Raw genomic sequence first — 26270 nt, 5'->3', positions numbered from 1 at the left:
AATATCCATTCATTCCTCATTCTCACTGGGTTTATAGTTCTGTGTAACTGTCATTGTGTCTGTCCCTTTCTCTTCTCTGCACTGCTGCTTCTGACTCCTGATACAACTTCCCAATATCCATTCATTCCTCATTCTCACTGGGTTTATAGTTCTGTGTAACTGTCATTGTGTCTGTCCCTTTCTCTTCTCTGCACTGCTGCTTCTGACTCCTGATACAACTTCCCAATATCCATTCATTCCTCATTCTCACTGGGTTTATAGTTCTGTGTAACTGTCATTGTGTCTGTCCCTTTCTCTTCTCTGCACTGCTGCCTCTGACTCCTGATACAACTTCCCAATATCCATTCATTCCTCATTCTCACTGGGTTTATAGTTCTGTGTAACTGTCATTGTGTCTGTCCCTTTCTCTTCTCTGCACTGCTGCTTCTGACTCCTGATACAACTTCCCAATATCCATTCATTCCTCATTCTCACTGGGTTTATAGTTCTGTGTAACTGTCATTGTGTCTGTCCCTTTCTCTTCTCTGCACTGCTGCCTCTGACTCCTGATACAACTTCCCAATATCCATTCATTCCTCATTCTCACTGGGTTTATAGTTCTGTGTAACTGTCATTGTGTCTGTCCCTTTCTCTTCTCTGCACTGCTGCTTCTGACTCCTGATACAACTTCCCAATATCCATTCATTCCTCATTCTCACTGGGTCAGGAGGACACACGCCCAGATTCGGGGAGATTAGTCACCCGGCGACAAATCTCCTCTTTTTCGGGGCGACTAATCTCCACAAACTGCCTCCTGCCGGCGGGATGGCGCTCGGAGCAATTTGTTTTCCAAAGTCGCCTGAAGTTTCCATGTGAGGCAACTCGAGTGCCAGGCAGTTTGGGGAGATTAGTCACCACAAAGAAGAGGAGATTTGTCACTGGCTGATTAATTTCCCCGATTCTGTGTGTACCCTGACCTATAACTCTTTGCCTTCTAAACCACCACTCCACTCTGGTGATAATTCCGCTTTCCCCAAGTTAACAAAATGCTTTAACATCAATTCTACACTCTTGTCATGATGTTAACCCTTTGCCAACCACCTAGAAAGTAGTTTGTTGGCAGCCAAAGTAAAGGACATTTGTTGTAGACGTCCCCTCTCAGTCCATATGAACATTTTTATTTCTGTTGAATATAAGGCCCTGCGTTGTTTATACACAGACTAACAAACTGCCTATTGAATCTGATGGACTGACTCGTATTGCTTAATGTATTTGCCATTTATTAGCGCAGAATAATGTGAGTGTCGATATAATACTGATTAGCTTGTGAAAGAGAAAAAAGTCAAAATTTAAATCCAGAGAGCAGACACACTTCACCCTTACTAGACTGGGGTTTAAAAAAATACTCTTTAAATTATAAACTATTATGAAAGAATTCAAAATAACCTTATAATCTGTGTGTTGTTTGGTTTTTTATGCCAATCCTGTGACTGCACAAGTGAATACAGTGAAATTGACCATTCACTGCAATATCCGCCTGTTTGGAGAGGTCACTAAATGAGCAGATCTGAGCCTGATTAGACCACCCACATGTTGGGCCACTTTGGAATGATCCAATTGATGGTAAAGTGTCAGTAACAGAACGAGAATGCTACAAAATTTTCTGTGGACATCCATGATGGTTGCTAGGGTAAATTGGACCCTAGCAACCAGATGGCTGAAATCGCAAACTAGAGAACTGCTCAATAGAAAGCTAAATAACTCAAAAACCACAAAAAATACAAACAAATGCAAATTGTCTCAGAAAGGTAATTAACCCCTTTAATGTTATCATTACCACCCTCTAAATCCCTCCAGCACCTCACGACTGCTACAAGCAAGATGGAGTCCTGTACAGGGGTCCCACCAGCAAGATGGAATTGGGGTTCACCTGCCTTCCCTGGGACTCCTGCCTCCTGATTCAAGAGGGAATCAAAGTTTTTGTTCCTGGGATTTCAGTCTATGGGATTGAAGAACACAATTTCTGCCGGTAACATTTTTCCACATGGGATAAATGGGGTGGGGGGTCCCAGAATGTCCACTACCCACAGTAAGGGGGGGGTGTTTATTATCCCACCCACCTGTTTGCTTGAGTTTCTAAGAAGAAGCTGTTTCAGCCTTGCCTAACTTTCCATTGTCTCTATAGTGGTTGACTCTGCTCTGCCCAACTGATATCTACTGAACAGATTTCTAGGTGGGTAATACAACTTGAATCTCAGCATATGATAATATTACCCAGGTTTATGGAGGTTTGGGTGGATCTTCCAATGGCCCAGACTCTAATGGTTCCTAATCTTGCAAAATTCCCATCAGAATAGGTTGACCAGGGTATAAACCCACAGGAAGATTCTCTGGAACTCAAGGTTCCTTCCAGGGCACCATCCTACATAAAGGACAAGAGAAATAACATCTCTAGCCTTGTTACTGATCAATACCTACTTGCTGATGAATTGGTTTGGTCCATCTATGGCAGGGATCCCCAACCTTTAGAACCTGTGAGCAACTTTCAGAAGTAACAGGAGTTGGGGAGCAACACAAGCATGAAAAATGTTCCTGGGGAGCCAAATGAGGGCTGTGATTAGCCATTTAGTAGCCCCAATGTGGATTGTCAACCTACATTGAGACTCTGTTTGGCAGTACAACTGATTTTTATGCAACTAAAACTTGCCTCCAAGCCTGGAATTAAAAAATAATCACCTGCTTTGATGCCACTGGGAGCAACATCCAAGGGGTTGGGGAGCAACATGTTACTCACAAGCTACTGGTTGGGGATCACTGGTCTATGGGGTATTAACCAACTTCTCTGCTCCATCCAACCCATCCGTGTCATTAAATTGGGCCTTGATAGGGACCGAGCCAAATGTATGGAGAGTTTGTCCAACTTTCATTAACAAAACTCTTAGACCCAAATCATTAGCTGAGTATTAAAAGTTTGTTGATTCACAAGCGAAGTTCCTAATGGGCTCGTTTGCCTAATTAGAGGAGCACCTTCTGCTTTCTTGCGCAGGAATCCAGATGGCGCCGAGAAACCTTGGTGTTACTTTCAAGCTGATAATGGAAAACTGGCCGAGGATTGTGTGATGTGAAAGCTGCCCACGTAAGTGCCACCGAACCGTTTGTCTTGCAATAAATAGTTACCAGCGGCTGCTCCACGCTTTCATTAAATTTAATTGATACACATTAATGCTCATCCCTCCATCGCTCTCAATATAATCTCCAAACTGCATATGGCTCTGTGTTTGTTCTACCTGAGTCATTAACTATTGTCCCAAGTCTGTTCCACCCCCAACTCAATGTTTTTCTTTTGCAAGCGCAATTTATTTTCCAGAATTGCAAGAATATTTATGAAAAAATGTATATTGGAAATACTTGATCACATTAAGTTGTGATCGTCTCACCAGAATACTGAAAGGAAGAACATCACCAGGAACAGGCAGGCCGAGCAGCACAAGCAGAGAATCATCAGACAGGCCAGAATCAGGAAAGGAGAGCGTAGAATAATCAGTGGACAGGCAAATGGTCAGGATTGGATAGTTCGGAGTTAACAGGCAGGCAAGAGTCAGGATCAGAATAATCAGGAAGGCAGGCAAGGTCAAACACAGTAGATCAGATTGAATACACTAAGAATAAACACCCAGCAACTTTTCTAAATAGAACCTAACAACGGGCAGTTTGCAGAACACTAAATTCCCCTTTTATACATTTGAATTTCGCGCCCTTGCGTGTGATGTCATCACGCTGGCGCATTAACCAGGAAGCGCGCCATAGAGGAACCGGCTACTGGACCACCAGGAGGAGGGAGCCAATGAGATTAGAGGAGGGGTGTTACAGGGAGAGCTGGGAAGTGAATCAGTGGTACAGGCTGATACATTAGATAGGTACAAGGAAGGGTCGGATGCTTTATTCACCAGTAGCTCCTCCCAGCAGACAGGAGGGAGCCAATGAGATTAGAGGAGGGAAAGGGGTGTTACAGGGAGAGCTGGGAAGTGAATCAGGGGTACAGGCTGATACATTAGATAGGTACAAGGAAGAGTCGGATGCTTTATTCACCAGTAGCTCCTCCCAGCAGACAGGAGGGAGCCAATGAGATTAGAGGAGGGAAAGGGGTGTTACAGGGAGAGCTGGGAAGTGAATCAGGGGTACAGGCTGATACATTAGATAGGTACAAGGAAGGGTCGGATGCTTTATTCACCAGTAGCTCCTCCCAGCAGACAGGAGGGAGCCAATGAGATTAGAGGAGGGAAAGGGGTGTTACAGGGAGAGCTGGGAAGTGAATCAGTGGTACAGGCTGATACATTAGATAGGTACAAGGAAGGGTCGGATGCTTTATTCACCAGTAGCTCCTCCCAGCAGACAGGAGGGAGCCAATGAGATTAGAGGAGGGAAAGGGGTGTTACAGGGAGAGCTCGGAAGTGAATCAGGGGTACAGGCTGATACATTAGATAGTTATAAGGAAGGGTCGGATGCTTTATTCACCAGTAGCTCCTCCCAGCAGACAGGAGGGAGCCAATGAGATTAGAGGAGGGAAAGGGGTGTTACAGGGAGAGCTGGGAAGTGAATCAGGGGTACAGGCTGATACATTAGATAGGTACAAGGAAGGGTCGGATGCTTTATTCACTAGTAGCTCCTCCCAGCAGACAGGAGGGAGCCAATGAGATTAGAGGAGGGAAAGGGGTGTTACAGGGAGAGCTGGGAAGTGAATCAGTGGTACAGGCTGATACATTAGATAGGTACAAGGAAGGGTCGGATGCTTTATTCACCAGTAGCTCCTCCCAGCAGACAGGAGGGAGCCAATGAGATTAGAGGAGGGAAAGGGGTGTTACAGGGAGAGCTGGGAAGTGAATCAGGGGTACAGGCTGATACATTAGATAGGTACAAGGAAGGGTCGGATGCTTTATTCACTAGTAGCTCCTCCCAGCAGACAGGAGGGAGCCAATGAGATTAGAGGAGGGAAAGGGGTGTTACAGGGAGAGCTGGGAAGTGAATCAGTGGTACAGGCTGATACATTAGATAGGTACAAGGAAGGGTCGGATGCTTTATTCACCAGTAGCTCCTCCCAGCAGACAGGAGGGAGCCAATGAGATTAGAGGAGGGAAAGGGGTGTTACAGGGAGAGCTGGGAAGTGAATCAGTGGTACAGGCTGATACATTAGATAGGTACAAGGAAGGGTCGGATGCTTTATTCACCAGTAGCTCCTCCCAGCAGACAGGAGGGAGCCAATGAGATTAGAGGAGGGAAAGGGGTGTTACAGGGAGAGCTCGGAAGTGAATCAGGGGTACAGGCTGATACATTAGATAGTTATAAGGAAGGGTCGGATGCTTTATTCACCAGTAGCTCCTCCCAGCAGACAGGAGGGAGCCAATGAGATTAGAGGAGGGAAAGGGGTGTTACAGGGAGAGCTGGGAAGTGAATCAGGGGTACAGGCTGATACATTAGATAGGTACAAGGAAGGGTCGGATGCTTTATTCACTAGTAGCTCCTCCCAGCAGACAGGAGGGAGCCAATGAGATTAGAGGAGGGAAAGGGGTGTTACAGGGAGAGCTGGGAAGTGAATCAGGGGTACAGGCTGATACATTAGATAGGTATAAGAAGAGGTTGGATGGTGTTTAGCAAGTGAGGGAATACAGGGATATGGGAGATAGCTCATAGTACAAGTTGATCCAGGGACTGGTCCCATTGCCCCCTCTGAGGCAAATAAAAGATGTTTTTTACCTTCCTCTGGATTAGCAGTTAGGCAGGTTATATATAGACTTAAAGGCTTGAACTTGATGGTTGTGTGTCTTTTTCCAACCTACTATATTACAATACATGTATCTATTCCATGAGTGACTGGATATATGGCACCTGTATGGGACAATTTATAAAAGGCTGAAATGAAAATGTGAATTTTGGAATTTAAAAAAATACCGAAAATGATTAATTTCAATTGCAGATATTTGGGAAAATGCCATTGTTAATGGGAAATAATTGGACATCGTGTTGAGTTCGTGGAGGGACATTTCGGTCAAAGAGGAAGTGGAAATAAAGAGGTGGAAGTAAGAGGAAGTGATCAGTTAAAAGATTCCGATCATTTGGAAAGACTGGTGATATTATCAAGCTTTCACCATTTGTAACATTTTCATACATTTGTCTGGACCTGGAAATGAAACAATGTAACTTTAGCAAAATTATTCAAATTTAATGGAAACAATTTCACTCTCTTGACATAGAAAATACAGTGGAACCTCAATTTTACAGCCCCTGCTTTTAAGTTTCCCCTCATTTTACATTGTAGTTTTGTGGTCCCTCCTATATATTATACATAATACATTTCATTGGTTTTACATATTCCTGGGTTTTACACCATTTTCTTTCTGGTCCCCTAAAAAACATAAAATGGTTGTTCTACTGTAGTGCCATGTTTAACAGGTGAATTTTGTTGTGCTGATGGTTTATGCAATATGCGCTGCTTCTCCTGGGGTCCTGCAGTGTTGCTCTTCAGTTCCAAAAAGTGGGTGTTGGGTTTTGCCCAACAACAGAACAATGGGAAAGTAACCAGATACCCGTTCCAGCTGCCTGGTAGATCTAAGAACAGCACTCAATAGTAAAATCCAGGTCCCACTGAGACACATTCAGTTACATTGAGTAGGAGAAACAACAGGCTGCCAGAAAGCAGTTCCATCCTAAAGTGCTGGCTCTTTCTGAAATCACATGACCAGGCAAAATGAGCTGAGATGCACCTACACACCAATATTACAACTAAATACACTTGCTGCTTCAGGAATGACATTTTATATTGTACAGTGAATTATTTGCAGTGTAGACCAGAAATAAAAACTACACCATAAAAAATCATGACAGAATCCCTTTAATAAGAATAATATTAATAATTTCCATTTAAATTATTCCATCATTTCAGATTCCATGAAGTTTATTTCATACAAACAATTCCTTATTCTTCAAAGGAGAGCAAATGTCATGTATAAAAACTGATCCTTCCAGTCCCTAGAACTATAATTTAAGTTACATAGAAACAAAGGGCCGTGTCAGACTCACAAGGTCAGACTCAAAGGGCAGTGATCTCGTTCCAATGTAAATACGACGAGTCTAGAGATCAGAGAAGCAGCGATTTACAAGGAAATGTTATGTAACAACACTGTGGGGGATAATTAAATGTAATTAAATGTAATTAAATGAGGGTTAATGACTCCGTGGGGCGGTTCATATGTGGGATTAACATCATAATGTGATAATAGTGAAATCTGAACTGGGCAAATGTACTGGGCTGAGTTGTACCAGTAACGTTACTCATTCCCATATGGGTCTTGGACTCGTGTCAGTACAGGGGAAGGTACTCGGCTAATTAATAATGGCGGGACAGGTGCAAAGTACAAAAACAGGCACAAGACTCACCCATCGAGCCCCTGTGCCATTCCCTCGTGTGACCCTTTGTGCTGATAACATGGAGGGTTAAACCAAAGACAAAGTTGTGGGTTCCGTTTCCCTGTCCAACTTGGGTTCTGCACTGGATTATCAAGTCACAGTATGAGCAGGAGGTGCAAGTGGGAAGAACATGGTCAGTAAGTGCTCCAGCGCTTGCACCCCTGCTCTTCCTAGAGACCATTGGGGCCCCTGAGATCAATCTGGGTGACCCCCCCCCCATTGGAAACAGTCCAGAAGCCTAAACTTGCCTGTAGGTCTGATTCCATCATTTAAGCAACTCCCAATCTCTGGAAAGTTACTGCCAGATCCCAAAATCTTCCAAAAGTCTTTTTCCTTAATGCCCTGAGACACTCACATTAGAGTGCAAATAATAAGCAGAAATATCCGGGAAACGATCATCACTAATCAATATAATTAGTGTCCAGAACGTCTCAAGGAGAGAAGTTGCACCATTACTTTCTATCAATTGGACCTGCACCAAAGCCCAACATATTTACTTCTTTCTGGGCAACATTTTCTTCCTCTTCCCATTAAAGCTTCTCGGAGGCATCTGGGGTGACATTGCCGTGCGGGGACTGGTACCTGGTGTCATCCTAGAACCAGAGAGAATATTCACTGTAACCTCACATGGCCCAGCCCAGCCAATGGGAAATGTGGCATTTATATCATCTATATATCACCCTTCCAACACTTTCCTCTTGTCTCTATATATTAGGTACCTATCTAGTGTTACCAATCCCTATTTCTGTAGGGAAATGAGAGAGAGCAGACAGTTACCCTTCCAACACTTTCCTCTTGTCTCTATATATTAGGTACCTATCTAGTGTTACCAATCCCTATTTCTGTAGGGAAATGAGAGAGAGCAGACAGTAACCCTTCCAACACTTTCCTCTTGTCTCTATATATTAGGTACCTATCTAGTGTTACCAATCCCTATTTCTGTAGGGAAATGAGAGAGAGCAGACAGTAACCCTTCCAACACTTTCCTCTTGTCTCTATATATTAGGTACCTATCTAGTGTTACCAATCCCTATTTCTGTAGGGAAATGAGAGAGAGCAGACAGTAACCCTTCCAACACTTTCCTCTTGTCTCTATATATTAGGTACCTATCTAGTGTTACCATTCCCTATTTCTGTAGGGAAATGAGAGTGAGCAGACAGTAACCCTTCCAACACTCTCCTCTTGTCTCTATATATTAGGTACCTATCTAGTGTTACCAATCCCTATTTCTGTAGGGAAATGAGAGAGAGCAGACAGTAACCCTTCCAACACTTTCCTCTTGTCTCTATATATTAGGTACCTATCTAGTGTTACCAATCCCTATTTCTGTCGGGAAATGAGAGAGAGCAGACAGTAACCCTTCCAACACTTTCCTCTTGTCTCTATATATTAGGTACCTATCTAGTGTTACCAATCCCTATTTCTGTAGGGAAATGAGAGAGAGCAGACAGTAACCCTTCCAACACTTTCCTCTTGTCTCTATATATTAGGTACCTATCTAGTGTTACCAATCCCTATTTCTGTAGGGAAATGAGAGAGAGCAGACAGTAACCCTTCCAACACTTTCCTCTTGTCTCTATATATTAGGTACCTATCTAGTGTTACCAATCCCTATTTCTGTAGGGAAATGAGAGAGAGCAGACAGTAACCCTTCCAACACTTTGCACCTCCCTAATGTATTCAGTGAATATGATACTGGAAGGTGAGATACAAGTGAATAAATCATCAAATCCCAACACTCCCCAGTATCATATTTCTTCTGGATCCTGAGTAGATCTATATTCCCCATTAAGATTTTATATACAGTATTTATATATTTTGTTTGTATCAAATCCCCCCCCCCAGAAGATTCTGTTGACCTTTCCCTCTCCTGCATGTGATCCCCATGGATTAGGGTCACCCCTGCCTGTTCCAGAGCTCAAATGTCCCATTTTTGCTTAATCCAAGATGGCAGCACTGAGCACCTTGACCCAATGAGAATGATCGCACACGGCACTGGCACAGACCTTTACCCCGTGCCATGAGCATGGCGGCCTCTCTGCTCTCAGTGTGGGGTTATAAAACTTTCAGAACATGAGAAGGGATTTGTCTTTAGATCTGACAGTCACCTCTATAATGGGACAGATCACTGGAGGGGGAGGAAGAGGAGCACTTCAAAGGCGTCACTTGCCTCTGGGCATCTCTCACATCCATTCTGATCATTCATTCCCCAGGATCTTATTATATAAACCTGAAAGGGAAAATACACTGTATTTATATGTACGGGTTTTCCCAATTCATTCTCCAGGAGCTGATTATCCAATATCTCTGTAAGAGTAAAATTAAAGCTTTAATGTGATGTCATAAGCAAAACTGTAATGAACCTGTGAGGGATCTCCTTGTGATTGATCTGTATTCATGTCATCAGTGCTCATTGGCCTGATAATTTAAAATATATTCCATAAAATCAGTAAAAAAACACTTAGTCCGTGTACTTTTATAAGGACCTGTACATTACCAGTGACTTCTGATATAATAGCAGGGGGTACATTATCCCTTATAATACATGAGTGATACTCAGAGTTCCCTGTATAACTCAGCCTGCAGCCTTGTGCCTTTATATGGTCACAGAACAACCCCTCAGTGACTTCTAATATCCTTATCATTTACAGTAGGGGGTACATTATCCCTTATAATACATGAGTGATACTCAGAGTTCCCTGTATAACTCAGCCTGCAGCCTTGTGCCTTTATATGGTCACAGAACAACCCCTCAGTGACTTCTAATATCCTTATCATTTACAGTAGGGGGTACATTATCCCTTATAATACATGAGTGATACTCAGAGTTCCCTGTATAACTCAGCCTGCAGCCTTGTGCCTTTATATGGTCACAGAACAACCCCTCAGTGACTTCTAATATCCTTATCATTTACAGTAGGGGGTACATTATCCCTTATAATACATGAGTGATACTCAGAGTTCCCTGTATAACTCAGCCTGCAGCCTTGTGCCTTTATATGGTCACAGAACAACCTCTCAGTGACTTCTAATATCCTTATCATTTACAGTAGGGGGTACATTATCCCTTATAATACATGAGTGATATAGTATCTTTGCCTCCTTCCTATGAAAGTAACTTGACACTCACCATTGAATAAGGAGACACTGAGACCCTCTCTGACTCTGTGCCCTCTGCATTTGTCTGTTCTGCTGCCCGGCGAGCCAGTTCTACTTTGTAGTAGCCAGGGGGAGTCCAACCAACTCCTTTCATCCAGTTCAGATCTGATTTGTACTTAATCTGCAAAATAAAAGATGTAATCATCACACAGACGAATTTCGAAATAGAGACAGTTTCCCTTTAATTGGCTTCAACACCCTAAACATTTTCTGCTACAAACCACTGTCCAACCTACCCCTTTCCCAGTTACATTATCCCTTATAATACATGAGTGATACTCAGAGTTCCCTGTATAACTCAGCCTGCAGCCTTGTGCCTTTATATGGTCACAGAACAACCCCTCAGTGATTTCTTATATCCTTATCATTTACAGTAGGGGGTACATTATCCTTTATAATACATGAGTGATACTCAGAGTTCCCTGTATAACTCATCCTGCAGCCTTGTGCCTTTATATGGTCACAGAACAACCCCTCAGTGACTTCTAATATCCTTATCATTTACAGTAGGGGGTACATTATCCCTTATAATACATGAGTGATACTCAGAGTTCCCTGTATAACTCAGCCTGCAGCCTTGTGCCTTTATATGGTCACAGAACAACCCCTCAGTGACTTCTAATATCCTTATCATTTACAGTAGGGGGTACATTATCCCTTATAATACATGAGTAATACTCAGAGTTCCCTGTATAACTCAGCCTGCAGCCTTGTGCCTTTATATGGTCACAGAACAACCCCTCAGTGACTTCTAATATCCTTATCATTTACAGTAGGGGGTACATTATCCCTTATAATACATGAGTGATACTCAGAGTTCCCTGTATAACTCAGCCTGCAGCCTTGTGCCTTTATATGGTCACAGAACAACCCCTCAGTGACTTCTAATATCCTTATCATTTACAGTAGGGGGTACATTATCCCTTATAATACATGAGTAATACTCAGAGTTCCCTGTATAACTCAGCCTGCAGCCTTGTGCCTTTATATGGTCACAGAACAACCCCTCAGTGACTTCTAATATCCTTATCATTTACAGTAGGGGGTACATTATCCCTTATAATACATGAGTGATACTCAGAGTTCCCTGTATAACTCAGCCTGCAGCCTTGTGCCTTTATATGGTCACAGAACAACCCCTCAGTGACTTCTAATATCCTTATCATTTACAGTAGGGGGTACATTATCCCTTATAATACATGAGTGATACTCAGAGTTCCCTGTATAACTCAGCCTGCAGCCTTGTGCCTTTATATGGTCACAGAACAACCCCTCAGTGACTTCTAATATCCTTATCATTTACAGTAGGGGGTACATTATCCCTTATAATACATGAGTGATACTCAGAGTTCCCTGTATAACTCAGCCTGCAGCCTTGTGCCTTTATATGGTCACAGAACAACCCCTCAGTGACTTCTAATATCCTTATCATTTACAGTAGGGGGTACATTATCCCTTATAATACATGAGTGATACTCAGAGTTCCCTGTATAACTCAGCCTGCAGCCTTGTGCCTTTAAATGGTCACAGAACAACCCCTCAGTGACTTCTAATATCCTTATCATTTACAGTAGGGGGTACATTATCCCTTATAATACATGAGTGATACTCAGAGTTCCCTGTATAACTCAGCCTGCAGCCTTGTGCCTTTATATGGTCACAGAACAACCCCTCAGTGACTTCTAATATCCTTATCATTTACAGTAGGGGGTACATTATCCCTTATAATACATGAGTGATACTCAGAGTTCCCTGTATAACTCAGCCTGCAGCCTTGTGCCTTTAAATGGTCACAGAACAACCCCTCAGTGACTTCTAATATCCTTATCATTTACAGTAGGGGGTACATTATCCCTTATAATACATGAGTGATACTCAGAGTTCCCTGTATAACTCAGCCTGCAGCCTTGTGCCTTTATATGGTCACAGAACAAACCCTCAGTGACTTCGAATATCCTTATAATTTACAGTAGGGGGTACATTATCTCTTACATTACTCACATCGCTGGCAAGACTTCCAGCCTTTATGGCGTGCAAAGTTCGCCTGTCCATGCCGACACCTTCATAATGACCCTTCATCTGGTTTTTATATTTCTCTTTGTATTTTAGCTGCAGGTATAAAAACAATGTGAAGATAATAAGAATACAGATACCAATGAAATAAATGAAAGTATCTTTCACAGAACTTTTCGAGCTACATTAGTGGTGTATTGTAGGCTGTGCTATTGTATTACAGGTTGTATTATAGGTTGTATTGTAGGTTGTATTATAGGCTGTATTATTGTATTACAGGTTGTATTGTAGGCTGTATAAAACTATGGCAGCAGAGAGATTCCCCTGTAGTGAGCGCATTATATTAGGAATGAGTTTATAAAGTGCAAATATATAATTTGTCCAATAAAAAGGCAACATTACTAATGGCTTCTGGAATTTGGGGGCAGTTAATAACACAGGGTAAAAGTGCGGCTACTTTGTGTTTTTCTTTTATTTATAGACAAGAAAGTCAAAACAAATTCATATAAAAACTGCACTTTCTCTCCTATTTTTATTCTTATGCCGTTTGAGTTCATCCTCAGCCCACAGTCCAGTTATAACAAGTTCCCAATGAGGAATCAGACTCTGAGCCGAGGGAACAGCTTTGACTTTCCAAAACAAACACAATTAGTAAGAAATTCTCTCCCAAACTTGATCGTCGAGCCTTAATTAGTAGGAAACTGTCACGTTCCATGAAGGGGGGGGATTAGGTGTCGTATGTGGAAAGGGGAGATGAGGCAAATCCCAGGGGAAAGACTAGCGTCAGAGCATTTTATACAGAACAAAATAATATAATATCTATAATCCCAACTGACAGAGGAGCGGACTTGTTTCCTTATCAGGAATTCATTGTTATATCAGATGTTATGTGGGGCCACAGTGGACCCCATGCAGGTGCCCCAATACTTACATCACTCGTGTACTGGGAGATTTTACTGACGTTTTGGAACTGGGGTGTTTCGCAGTAGTTAATGCTGTGACCTTTGCTGTGTTCCAGGTCTTTCTTGTACTCCACCTGTTCAAGAACAATGAAGTCAAGACACAGGTGTGACTGTAACTGCCACACACAAGATGGCAGCTGGCAGGTACGCAGTCACTAAGGGCAGGGGCACACGGGCAGATTCGGGGAGATTTAGTCACCTGGCGACTAATCGGCACTTCTGCGGGGCGACAATCTCCCCAAACTGCCTTCCCCCTGCCTTGTGTCTGCTATAATGAGAAATCTCCAGCGCAATGGCACTTGCGGTGCTTCGATTTTCGAACTTGCCTCACGAGGAAACTTCAGGCGACTTTGGAAATCAAAGTGCAGCGAGTGCATTGGCGCAGGCGATTTTTCATTTTAGCAGGGGAAAGGCAGTTCGGGGAGATTGTCGCCCCGAAGAAGAGGCGATTAGTCGCCAGGTGACTAAATCTCCCCGAATCTGCCCGTGTGCCCCTGCCCTTGGGACATAAGGGACTTTTGTGTTACACAATACTAGTGAAGGTTGTCTTTGTCCTGCAACACCCCAGTACACCCCCAATGAACAACGCAATATTTTCGTACCTCGCTAACCAGCTTGTTCACATTCTGGGCTCGTTTCAGGGTCAGGTTGTCTTCCGAGGCCAAAGAGTGATAATGAGCGGCACCTTTCAGCTTGGATAGATCCTTTTTGTATTTGATCTGGAAAAAGAAGAATTTAGAGGGATAGTTCACCTTTGAATTAACTGTTAGTATGATGCAGAGAGGGACATTCTGAGACGATTTGCAATTGGTTTTCATTTTTTATTATTTATTATTTTTATACTGTATGCCTCATCTTTCTATTCAGGCCTCTCCTATTCATATTCCAGTCTCTTATTCAAATCAATGCATGGTTGCTAGGGGAATTTGGACCCTAGCAACCAGACTGCTGAAACTGCAAACTGGAGAGCTGCTGAATAAAAAGCTAAATAACTCAAAAACCACAAATAATAAAAAATGAAGATCAATTGCAAATTGTCTCTACGTCATACTAAAAGTTAACTCAAAGGTGAACCACTCCCTTAATACAATAATATATTTCATAGGCTGAACTTTCAGTGGGTTCTGAGAGTGGGTCGGATTTCCCAGAATTCCATTCCATTACCAAGGTCTCTGTGGCCAATAGAAATGGAGCTGCCAAGTCCCTTTAAATGCTCCCTTATGGCTCCCATTATTTCATCCTGCATGGCCTAATAAACCCAGAAGAATAGTAGGAAGTTGGGAGCCAATCACACAATTCCCTGTCGGCTCCAGCTAGCTGCTCATTGGCTGACATCCTCCATTCTAATTTCCCAATAAAGGTTCCCAGAATATCCAAGCAGAGGTTACTCACATCACTGACTAATTCATTGGCTTTTTTAGCGTTGAGAAAGGCCGGTGTTATCATTGCAGGAAAACTCCCTTTCCCCCTGTATTCTCCGTATTCCTCTGTGTAATCCTATGGGGAAGAGATTCATTTCCATTCAATTTTAATTAAAGACATTCCATAGAAAGGACACTCTGATTTCTTTATGGCAGGACATACGAATTTCATGGAAATGTAATCACCCTTTATTCATATATAATATATATCTTGTAAATTATATCCTAATAAACGGTGACTAGTGATGTCATCAGTTATAAACGGTGAGTTCTGATGTCATTTCTGTCACATGACTCACTAAAACTTGTGTATTATAATAAATAAAGTACCCCCAGTTGCAAAATATGAGGATATTAGACGTAACCTCGTACTTTTATATGGTCCTCTGTGACTTATAATATCCTTATATTTTACAAGAGGGGGTACTTTATTCACTATAAATACTGAATGAATACAGAAATAGCCATATCCCAAAATTATATATATATATACTAATTATTTATGTTTGTACAGATGAAGCTACAATTAGGGCAAATGTCTGTCCCTGCTGTTTGCTGTACAGACAAAAGCCTCTTGTTCCCCCAATCCTGCCATAAAAGAATGGGCCTTTAAAGTACTGACATGATGGTTCATCACTCCTGAAAATAAGCACAAAATAAATCCTTCCTCACCTCCATGTGCTTTCGAGGATGCGGTGCAATTGGTCATTTTATACATACCTGGTGGACAAGCCCAGCTGCTAATACGCACTGGGAATATGTTTTTTAATTAACACATACGAGGGATGCACCGAATCCAGGATTCGGCCTTTTTCAGCAGGATTCAGATTCGGCCGAATCCTTATTTCCGGCCGAACTGAATCCGAATCCTAATTTGCATATTTCTAACACTCCCTACCAGATTCCAGCAGCTGCAAGGATCAATTTAGCAAAAAAATGGTTGCAAAACTCTATTATGACTCACGAATTAGAAGGAAGAATAAACAATACACAAAATGTATTGTACTTAAAGGGATACTGTCATGGGAAAAAAAAAAATTTCAAAATGAATCAGTTAATAGTGCTGCTCCAGCAGAATTCTGCACTGAAATCCACTTCTCAAAAGAGCAAACAGATTTTTTTATATTCAATTTTGAAATCTGACATGGGGCTAGACATATTGTCAATTTCCCAGCTGCCCCAAGTCATGTGACTTGTGCTCTGATAAACTTCAGTGACTCTTTACTGCTGTACTGCAAGTTGGACTGATATCACCCCCTCCCTTTTCCCCCCCCAGCAGCCAAACAAAAGAACAATGGGAAGGTAACCAGATAGCAGCTCCCTAACACAAGATAACAGCTGCCTGGTAGATCTAAGAACAGCACTCAATAGTAAAATCCAGGTCCCACTGAGACACATTCAGTTACATTGAGAAGGAAAAACAGCAGCCTGCCAGAAAGCATTTCTCTCCTAAAGTGCAGGCACAAGTCACATGACTGGGGGCAGCTGGGAAATTGACAAAATGTCTAGCCCCATGTCAGATTTCAAAATTGAATATAAAAAAATCTGTTTGCTCTTTTGAGAAATGGATTTCAGTGCAGAATTCCGCTGGAGTAGCACTATTAACTGATGTGTTTTGAAAAAAATATGTTTTCCGATGACAGGATCCCTTTAAGCTTGTGCAGATGACGACTGCGTCCGTCTGATTGAATAAAAGAGATATAAAAAAGAAAACAGCCTCCAGTTTCGCAGTAAATAAACAATAGAGAATGAAGCTGTGCAAGGCAAACAGGACCCCAGTGCTTTAAATACCTGCAATTGCCCCGCTAAGAACAAAACAAAGAACAACATTCGTTTAGTCTTCATTAAAAAGCCTGGAGTGATTAGTAAGAGAATATTAGAAAATAACACTCTGACAGTTTTGCTAATTGACAAACGGGAAGATGGAGGATTTCGCGGAAGGTCGGGGGGCAGCGAATTGTTCCATTAACAGTTTTCCAGGTGAAAAATGGATCATTATGGAATTGTTTGATGTCACTAAATATCTTCACCAAAGCTTTGCTGCGCTCGTTAGATTCTATCAAAGGGACATTTCCGCTCCTTTCATGTTTCTTCTGATGAATGTGAAGTAAAGGGGGGGGGGGTATCAGGAGGGAAATTAGGGGAGATAATGGAACAGCAAATGGGTCTCATCTCACATGTTGCCACATACCCGGCCCAACTGATCTGCATTTTGTTTGGCACAAGTCGCATCTGTCACCGCTGTCTGGCTGACTTTCCCCTTCATCTCTTTCTCGTAGCGTTGATGGTATTTAATCTGGCACAGAGGTAATTAGAAAAACTGACAGTTTATATGATGCATTGAAACCATCCTTTATATCCGTTACAGTTTGGGAATGAAACCGGGGGAAATGGAGCGAAGGGGAAAGAGAACAAATAACAAAGTGGCCGCAAGGTGACAGGGGTTAAAGGACAACTCATTCCACCTCTGATGTTGCTCTTTGAAACCGTCCCAGTTAAAGTGCACGAAACGTGGGGACTTGAGAATCCTGACGAGTGTCAGCGGAATAAAGGGAAAGTGAAATTGTGCTGAGTTTAACAGCTGCCCACCCTAAGGGAAGAGGCTGCACAGAGCAATCTCCACTTTGTACCTTTCATTAAATATCTACAACGACCCATTGGGCCTTTATATATTCGATTCAGTGTCAGCCGCTTACACCATAAACATCTGGACTCTTCTGCAAAGTTGCTGTAGGGAAAAACTATTCAATTTTCTTTTGTTTTTTTCAGGGGTTGAACAATCAGTCGGCTGTTCTGATTAAACACTGGGATTAGTTTAAACTTAGTGCAGATTTCCAGTTCAACTGTTATTTGGTTGCTAGGGTCGTTGCCCCTAGGATACAGGCATTTGCTCCAATCTCAAAATGATGGAGAGTCTAAATGGAAAGATAAACGGTAGGAACATTGGAATAGAATAAATGTAGCCCCATCTATTCCTTGGTTGTTGGACAGGGGTGTAACTACAATGGAAGCAGACCCTGCGGCTACAGGGGGGCCCAGGAGGCCCTAATTAATGAGCAATTTTAACATATATTAGTAAAAAAACAACCTCTGGATATGTTGGGAGCCCAAAATGTATTTGTTGGGGGGCCCAGTAGCATCTTGTTGCACTACTGTTGCTGGGGTAACTGACCCTAGCAACCATAAAGCATTTCACATTTAAGGAGCAGAAAGCCGTTTTAATTCAAATACAAATACTATTTAATATAATATTTTTTAAAAAATGACAACAAAAGTGAACAAAGAATAATTTCATTTTCTGGGTGTTATTGATATTTTTGGGCAGTGCTGATGGGGTAGATGAGGGCATGAGGAGGTGCTGCTACTTACATCACTTGCCAGTTCATTTGCCCTCTTAGTCATCTGGTATCCGGGGGTGATCATGGCCGGAAAGCTCCCCTTCCCTCTCTGCCCTTTATGCTCCTCTGTGTACTTGACCTGATAATAAAGGGGATATAAACCTTGAAATCATTGTGACAAATGAAAGAAAGTACAAGTTTACAATATACAGGTATTTGCCTGGTGTCAGACTATGAGAACTTAAGCTCCAAGACTGTAGCAGTAGCCAAGACAAAGACAAGCCAATTGGGATTAGAAGGGACTCACATCACTAACAAGTTGCCCTCCTGCCATGGCAAGTAACATAACTTTTGTGACCACAACTGGGGAGTATTGGGAGACGCGCTTCTCTCTTTGTATTCCACGCGGGGTTGAAGGAGACAAATCAGTAACATTATATATAAAGTCAGGTCCTGGGTTATGAAAACCATTATTTTAGCAGAATTCATTCCATGAAAACAACATTAGGTCACAAATAATTACATTCAAAGTCAGAAGCCAATGACAAACATCCAGTAAAAAGCAAAATACTGTACATAAGCCTCTATAAGCACAAAATAAGGGGATTTAAGTGACAGGCAGGGGTGATTTTCAGGGTTTGAGGCTTGATAAAGGGTCATGCGAGGCCCGAAACGTTGCCACTTTTTTGTCTACATGAGCCAATAAAATGACAACCCTGAAATATCACTACAATTATCTGCAGTCACTGGATAATGCAGGTGTCAGGGTTATGGACATCTGCACGGGGTGCATTGGATTTGTTAATAGGGGTGCTACTGAGACACAAGGAGAAGTATATAGCAGTATATAGATGTGGCTGTGCCCGAGAGTGGGGCATCAGGGAACCCTAGAATTAGAATTAGCTCCTGCTCCAGACGGACACAACTGGCAAGAAGTACAGACAAGTACAAGTGCTTTACTGAATAGAAATGTTTGACTTATTCTTTTACCTAAACTCCCACTTACAATTAGTAATAATCAGTCTATACTGAACAACTTAAATGTCCTCATTGTTTCGCTGCTGCAATGAAATGTTATGCGTTTACCTATTTTATCCGTGAGCCACATTCCAATGGAAGAGTTGGGGAGCAACACAAGCACGAAACAAGTTCCTGGGGGTGTCCAATAACGACTATTAAGGACTGGCAGATACAGGAGCAGCACTATTTGGTGTGCAATTGCAGTTACAAGCAATTAACCATGTAATGTAAGGATTTAGTAGCGAAAGCATAAGAACCATGATTTTAAGCATATTCCTACATTTGGCAGTTGCTTTTTATCCAATAAAAACTTGCCTCTAAGTCTGGAATTCAATAATAAGCTCCTGCTTTTGAGGCCACTGGGAGGTTGGTGAGCCCCTTACATGTTAGTTGGGGACCACTGCTTTAACTAATAACCCCTTTGTTAGCCCGTATGACATTTGTCAGGACACAGCTTGCCCAGTCGCTTACATTACTTGCCAAACTGCCGGCCTCCCTGGCTGTCTCATAGGCGGCTGTGATTGTGGCAGGGAAACTGCCTTTCCTCGTCTGCTGCTCAGATTGCTCTGTGCTCTGTAAAGGGAAAGAAGGCAACGCTGTAAACTGGGTGAATTGTTGAAGGGTCACAAATGAAAACCCTGTTCTGCACCTATACCATAAATATATATATATATACGACCTATAGCATTTGGGTAGCTAATTGTAGTGAGAGTGGGCCCAAGATGGCTCATAGACAACCCAATCCAACTCTGTAATTAACCCTGCAAATTTGGAGGGTTGAGGAGTTGTGTCTCTAGCAATATATATACAATATCCACTTCTAACTTTACTTGTTTCTTTTTCCTCGTTCCCTTTCTGCACATTAAACACAGAGCCAGTCAGACACCAAGGTCCCTCCCTTGTACCCTCCATATTCAGGACCCCAAACCTGCTGGGGGACATGTGACGAGTGACATGGTGGTCCTGGACAATCCAGTTGTGGTGGAATCCCAGCAGATACAGATGGAGCCAGACCCCTAGGGGGAAATTTACTAACCTGCGAAAATTCGCCAACGATGGCTTTGCACCCATCGCTACACTTCGCCAGCCAAAAATCTGCTCAGACACCTTGGGCTGTGAAGGAGATGCTGAGAGCTGCAGACTGATACATATAGTGCACAGATTTCTAAATAATGGGGAATTTGCCAATGGTACCCCACAAGTGTGTACAGGACACCCACATACACCTTCACCAGGGTTGGAAGAATCTGACAAAAATTGTGTTGTCTGAGCCCAGGTGCCCGAAGACCAATATGGGCCACAACCTTCCCACTCAAGTGTCCATCACATGAATATCCGCCCCGTGTGCCCCTAGTGATCCCTATTGGCTACACAAACACAACAGCATTTTCATGGCTGGCAATGAAAATTCTGTTTGTGACATTAACGTAAAGTGATGCTGAACGGCTGCACAAATACTAATCTATCCTGCAGTGTGCATCCAAATTACTATCTAATAATCCGCAGGATATAGATTTATTATGTGCCAAGTATAAGAGGTAATAACTGCGCCAGTAGCATAAACAGATTATATATATATACTTTTTATTTTACAATCTAATTTTTTTAAAGGGATTCTGTCATGATTTGTATGGTGTCGTTTTTATTTCTAAATCACACAGTTTACACTGCAAATAATTCCCTGTACAATATAAAATGTCATTCCTGAAGCAGCAAGTGTATTTAGTTGTAATATTGGTGTGTAGGTGCATCTCAGCTCATTTTGCCTGGTCATGTGATTTCAGAAAGAGCCAGCACTTTAGGATGGAACTGCTTTCTGGCAGGCTGTTGTTTCTCCTACTCAATGTAACTGAATGTGTCTCAGTGGGACCTGGATTTTACTATTGAGTGCTGTTCTTAGATCTACTAGGCAGTTGTTATCTTGTGTTAGGGAGCTGCTATCTGGTTACCTTCCCATTGTTCTGTTGTTAGGCTGCTAGGGGGAGGGGATGATATCACTCAACTTGCAGTACAGCAGTAAAGAGTGACTGAAGTTTATCAGAGCACAAGTCACATGACTGGGGGCAGCTGGGAAACTGACAATATGTCTAGCCCCGTATCAGATTTCAAAATTAAATATAAAAAAATCTGTTTGCTCTGTTAAAAAAACAGATTTCAGTGCAGAATTCTGCTGGAGTAGCACTATTAACTATTTTCGTGCCACATTATCCCCTTTAATAAGAAGGCATCGGTTGGTACCTGACTGATCAGCTTTTCCTCTTCATTGTGGTGCTGGGGTTCTTTAGACTTCAAATCCCAGTGAAACACTGACTTGAATCTGTCGCCTTCCTCTTTGTATTTGATCTGAAGGAGAACAGAGAATTCTGTATTGGGAGAGGATTCTGTAGCACCAGACAAACTGTCACATAAATTCCCATTCTTTTCATGGATGTCCAGTAACGTAACTAAGTGGCATCGGCCTGGGTGTGGGCTGAGCAGCTGGGCCCTCTCCGGAAGAGATCTTCTTGGCGTATACATGGGCGCGTGAACCACCCGCGAGCCCTGAGTAGGGTTGCCACCTGGCCGGTGTTTTACTGGCATGGCTGGTAAAAATGATTGTTGATGCCAATGTTATTAATAGGGGAAATAATTAAATATATAGGAAAAGGTGGCAACCCTAGGGGGTCAGGGGGCCTGATATGTCACTAGGGTGACTACCTGGCCGGCATTTGCCAGGATCACAATGATGGATCCCAATGTTATTGATAGTGTAGAACGTGGCATCTCCAACTGTCACATAATAAAAACCTAATAACTTTCCAGGAAACATTTAGTTTAGTGACGTCATGGGGGTGATTTGAAAACAACGGCCCACTGTATGACCATGTATTGTGCCACTTTCTCTTTGATCTCCTGCACTGAACAGCCACAAACAGATACAAAGTTTAGAAAACTTAATTGGCTTTTGGCAGAGAGGCAAGAATACGTGACAGGTGATCTTAGATACTTTTGTAACAATTGAAGATAAGCAAAGAAACAATTGTAACACTTTAAGACAAGCAAAGAAACAATTGTAACAATTTAAGATCAGCAGGTCTCGTAGGGAAACTGGGACTTGCAGCTTAAAGGGCAATTCTTCATTAGCAAAACTACAATAACACATAAAAACCACAGGAATTGGTTCATAACCTGCCAAAAATGGACATGGTAATTAGGGGATGTGGCCACAAAAATGGGCGTGTTCAAAAATGTTGTACCTCTTTCTATTTCTAAAATGTCGGGAGGTATGTATTATGGGTATTTCCTGTTCTCTACGGGGGAGGGGGGGAAGGATCCCATAGTTCTTCCTGTTTGGACACCATCTTAAAGGGGTTGTTCACTTTTGAGTTAACTTTTAGTATGATGTAGAGAGTGATAGTTTCATTTTTTATTATTTGTGGTTTTTGAGCTATTTATTCAGCAGCTCTCCCATTTGTAATTTAAACCGTCTGGTTGCTAGGGTGCAGATTCCCCTAGCAACCATGCACTGATTTGAATAAGAGACTGGAATATGAATAGGAGGGGCCTGAATAGAAAGACGAGTAATAAAAAGTAGCAATAACAATACATTTGTAGCCTTACAGAGCATTTGTTTTTGAGATGGGGTCAGTGACCCCATTTGAAAGCTGGAGAGGTTAGGAAGAAAAAGGCAAAAAATTAAAAAACTATAGAAAAGAAATTATGAAGACCAATTGGAAAGTTGCTTAGAATCGATCATTCTATAACATACTAAAAGTTAACTTGTTGCAGAAGGGGAGGTGTCAGTACTACAGGTCTTTATTCTAAGGAATTACTGGAGGGGACGAGTGGGGCCCCACGTGGGCACAACTTCCACAAATATCAGACTCTCAAATCCCAGCCATGAAATCGAAATAGAAGTCGTTGGGAATGATCAGAACATGTCATTATACTTTGTTCTGTGTCTCTGGCACAAGACAATTTCTATCGCTGCTCCTCTGTCACTGACCAATAGAAAACTCGGGGGACCACTCACCTCACTGACTGCCCCCGACTGTTTCTTCACATGGATATTCACTGGGGTTTCATACACGCTGGTGTAAGTGTTCTGCTTGGGATTGTGCCTGGAAAATAAATGAACTTTAACTGGGCTCTGGCTGCATGCTGGGAGCTGTAGTTCAGAAATAGCAAGAACCCCTCTCACGTAGGACAGTATTCTGCTTCATAGTAAACTCATATATCAGATTTCAACAAATATAAACACATCATCGCTTTTTGTTTGGAGATCGAATCTCCCCTAAAGGGAATAAAGTGTTACCTTTACTCACCTGAGGCGCTACTACGTGAATATGTCTCAATTTTTCCTGCCAGGAATAAGCCCCGCCCATGTATAAGGAAAATCCCGCCCTCTTCTCACCTTTGCAGCAGGTAGAAAACAAAGCAGCAGGTAAAAGTGTCAAGTTTTCACATTATCTCCCAGTTACAACTTCCCCTGCAAACTGCTGCTCTCACAGTGTGGCCCCGGGGCCCCAGTCACATGACTTTTTTGAGTTTTATACCCGGCCCTTGAGAAGATTCGAGGGGACAACGTCCAGGGGGTGGGGGGTGGTACTTACGCTTGGCAGTGGGGCTTCTTCTGGAAACTGACAAAGTTATTTACGGTCAATATCATTTTGCAGATCTCGCAGTGGAAACAGGCCTTGTGCCATGTCTGGGGAAGAGACAGAGACGCCTTCAGCTGAACCCCAACATTGTATCACATGTAAAATCTTATGTCTTCTGTATGGGGCAAAAACATTCAATAAACCTGCCATTTAGTTCAATATGTAACGGCCAGAGATGCCAATCACAGAAGTATCGGAGCCGGAAGTGGGACGGAAGGGTTAAAAGCAAAAATAAAAATCAGTCTGCAGAGGATTGTAGGGTAAAATTGTATTTGTCTTTAATGGGGGAGTGTATTCCCTAGTACTGTCTGTACTGTGACTGTCTCTACTTCCTTTGCACGGGGGGAGTGTATTTCCTGGTACTCATGTGACCGTCTCTACTTCCTTTGCACAGGGGAGTGTATTTCCTGGTACTCATGTGACTGTCTCTACTTCCTTTACACGGGGGAGTGTATTTCCTGGTACTTGTGTGACTGTCTCTACTTCCTTTGCACTGGGGGGTGTATTTCCTGGTACTCATGTGACCGTCTCTACTTCCTTTTGCACGGGGGAGTGTATTTCCTGGTACTCGTGTGACTGTCTCTACTTCCTTTGCACGGGGGAGGGTATTTCCTGGTACTCATGTGACTGTCTCTACTTCCTTTGCACGGGGGAGGGTATTTCCTGGTACTCGTGTTACTGTCTCTACTTCCTTTGCACGGGGGAGGGTATTTCCTGGTACTTGTGTGACTGTCTCTACTTCCTTTGCACGGGGAGGGTATTTCCTGGTACTCGTGTGACTGTTTCTACTTCCTTTGCACGGGGGAGGTTATTTCCTGGTACTCGTGTGACTGTCTCTACTTCCTTTGCACGGGGGAGGGTATTTCCTGGTACTCGTGTGACTGTCTCTACTTCCTTTGCACGGGGGAGGGTATTTCCTGGTACTCGTGTGACTGTCTCTACTTCCTTTGCACGGGGGAGGGTATTTCCTGGTACTCGTGTGACTGTCTCTACTTCCTTTGCACGGGGGAGTGTATTTCCTGGTACTCATGTGACTGTCTCTACTTCCTTTGCACGGGGGACGGTATTTCCTGGTACTCGTGTGACTGTCTCTACTTCCTTTGCACGGGGGAGGGTATTTCCTGGTACTCGTGTGACTGTCTCTACTTCCTTTGCACGGGGGAGGGTATTTCCTGGTACTCATGTGACTGTCTCTACTTCCTTTGCACGGGGGAGGGTATTTCCTGGTACTTGTGTGACTGTTTCTACTTCCTTTGCACGGGGGAGTTTATTTCCTGGTACTTGTGTGACTGTTTCTACTTCCTTTGCACAGGGGAGTGTATTTCCTGGTAGTCGTGTGACTGTCTCTACTTCCTTTGCACGGGGGAGGGTATTTCCTGGTACTCGTGTGACTGTCTCTACTTCCTTTGCACGGGGGAGGGTATTTCCTGGTACTCGTGTGACTGTCTCTACTTCCTTTGCACGGGGGAGGGTATTTCCTGGTCCTCATGTGACTGTCTCTACTTCCTTTGCACGGGGGAGGGTATTTCCTGGTACTTGTGTGACTGTTTCTACTTCCTTTGCACAGGGGAGTGTATTTCCTGGTAGTCGTGTGACTGTTTCTACTTCCTTTGCACGGGGGAGGGTATTTCCTGGTACTCGTGTGACTTTCTCTACTTCCTTTGCACAGGGGAGTGTATTTCCTGGTAGTCGTGACTGTCTCTTCTTCCTTTGCATGGGGGAGTGTATTTCCTGGTACTCATGTGACTGTCTCTACTTCCTTTACACGGGAGAGTGTATTTCTTGGTACTCATGTGACTGTCTCTACTTCCTTTACACGGGGGAGTGTATTTCCTGGTACTCATGTGACTGTCTCTACTTCCTTTCCCAGCCAAAAACAAATACAAACTTTCTAACTTCATTGGCTCTTGGCAGAGAGCTCAGAATAGATATTTAACATACTTTTGTAACAGTTTTATATAAGAACTCAGACTCACAGCTTAAAGGGCAATTCACATTCATTAGCAAAACGGTAATAACATATAAAAAACCATCTGATATGTTCAAACTTTCATAACCTGCCAAATTGTATAAAATGGACATGGTAATTAGGAGGTGTGGGCACAAAATTGGGCGTGGTCATAAAAAATTTGCCGCATCAAATCTTTTTGTCCCTCTTTCTGTTTCCAAAATGTTGGGAGTTTTGTATATGGAGTGACAGACCATACGCCAGGGAGTTGCAGCAGCTATTTATATACACAAGGTGGGCACCCAGAACTGTATCACATCAGTCACCC

At 42.8% G+C, this 26270-nt stretch overlaps 1 protein-coding gene and 1 long non-coding RNA gene across 2 annotated transcripts; both read right to left on the bottom strand.

The window, feature by feature from the left end:
* Nucleotides 1–10547: 10547 nt before the first annotated feature.
* Nucleotides 10548–18467, bottom strand: LOC121396343 (nebulin-related-anchoring protein-like). Its single transcript, XM_041571180.1, has 7 exons — nucleotides 18366–18467; nucleotides 17188–17292; nucleotides 14968–15072; nucleotides 14178–14294; nucleotides 13545–13649; nucleotides 12602–12709; nucleotides 10548–10721 (listed from the first exon to the last, which is right to left on the bottom strand). Exons 1-7 carry the CDS (start codon nucleotides 18417–18419, stop codon nucleotides 10548–10550), a joined length of 768 nt encoding a protein of 255 aa, XP_041427114.1. The 5' UTR covers nucleotides 18420–18467.
* A 1379-nt stretch (nucleotides 18468–19846) lies between these two features.
* Nucleotides 19847–23455, bottom strand: LOC121396123. The gene is made up of 3 exons (XR_005962843.1): nucleotides 23367–23455; nucleotides 21593–21697; nucleotides 19847–19927 (listed from the first exon to the last, which is right to left on the bottom strand). It is a non-coding gene; the product is annotated as an uncharacterized LOC121396123 (long non-coding RNA).
* Nucleotides 23456–26270: the final 2815 nt, after the last annotated feature.

This window comes from Xenopus laevis, chromosome 7S (genome assembly GCF_017654675.1).
Source record: "Xenopus laevis strain J_2021 chromosome 7S, Xenopus_laevis_v10.1, whole genome shotgun sequence".
Classification (NCBI taxonomy): domain Eukaryota; kingdom Metazoa; phylum Chordata; class Amphibia; order Anura; family Pipidae; genus Xenopus; species Xenopus laevis.
The sequence above is the reverse complement of the archived record's forward strand: the minus strand, read 5'-3'. Positions and strand labels throughout refer to the sequence as shown.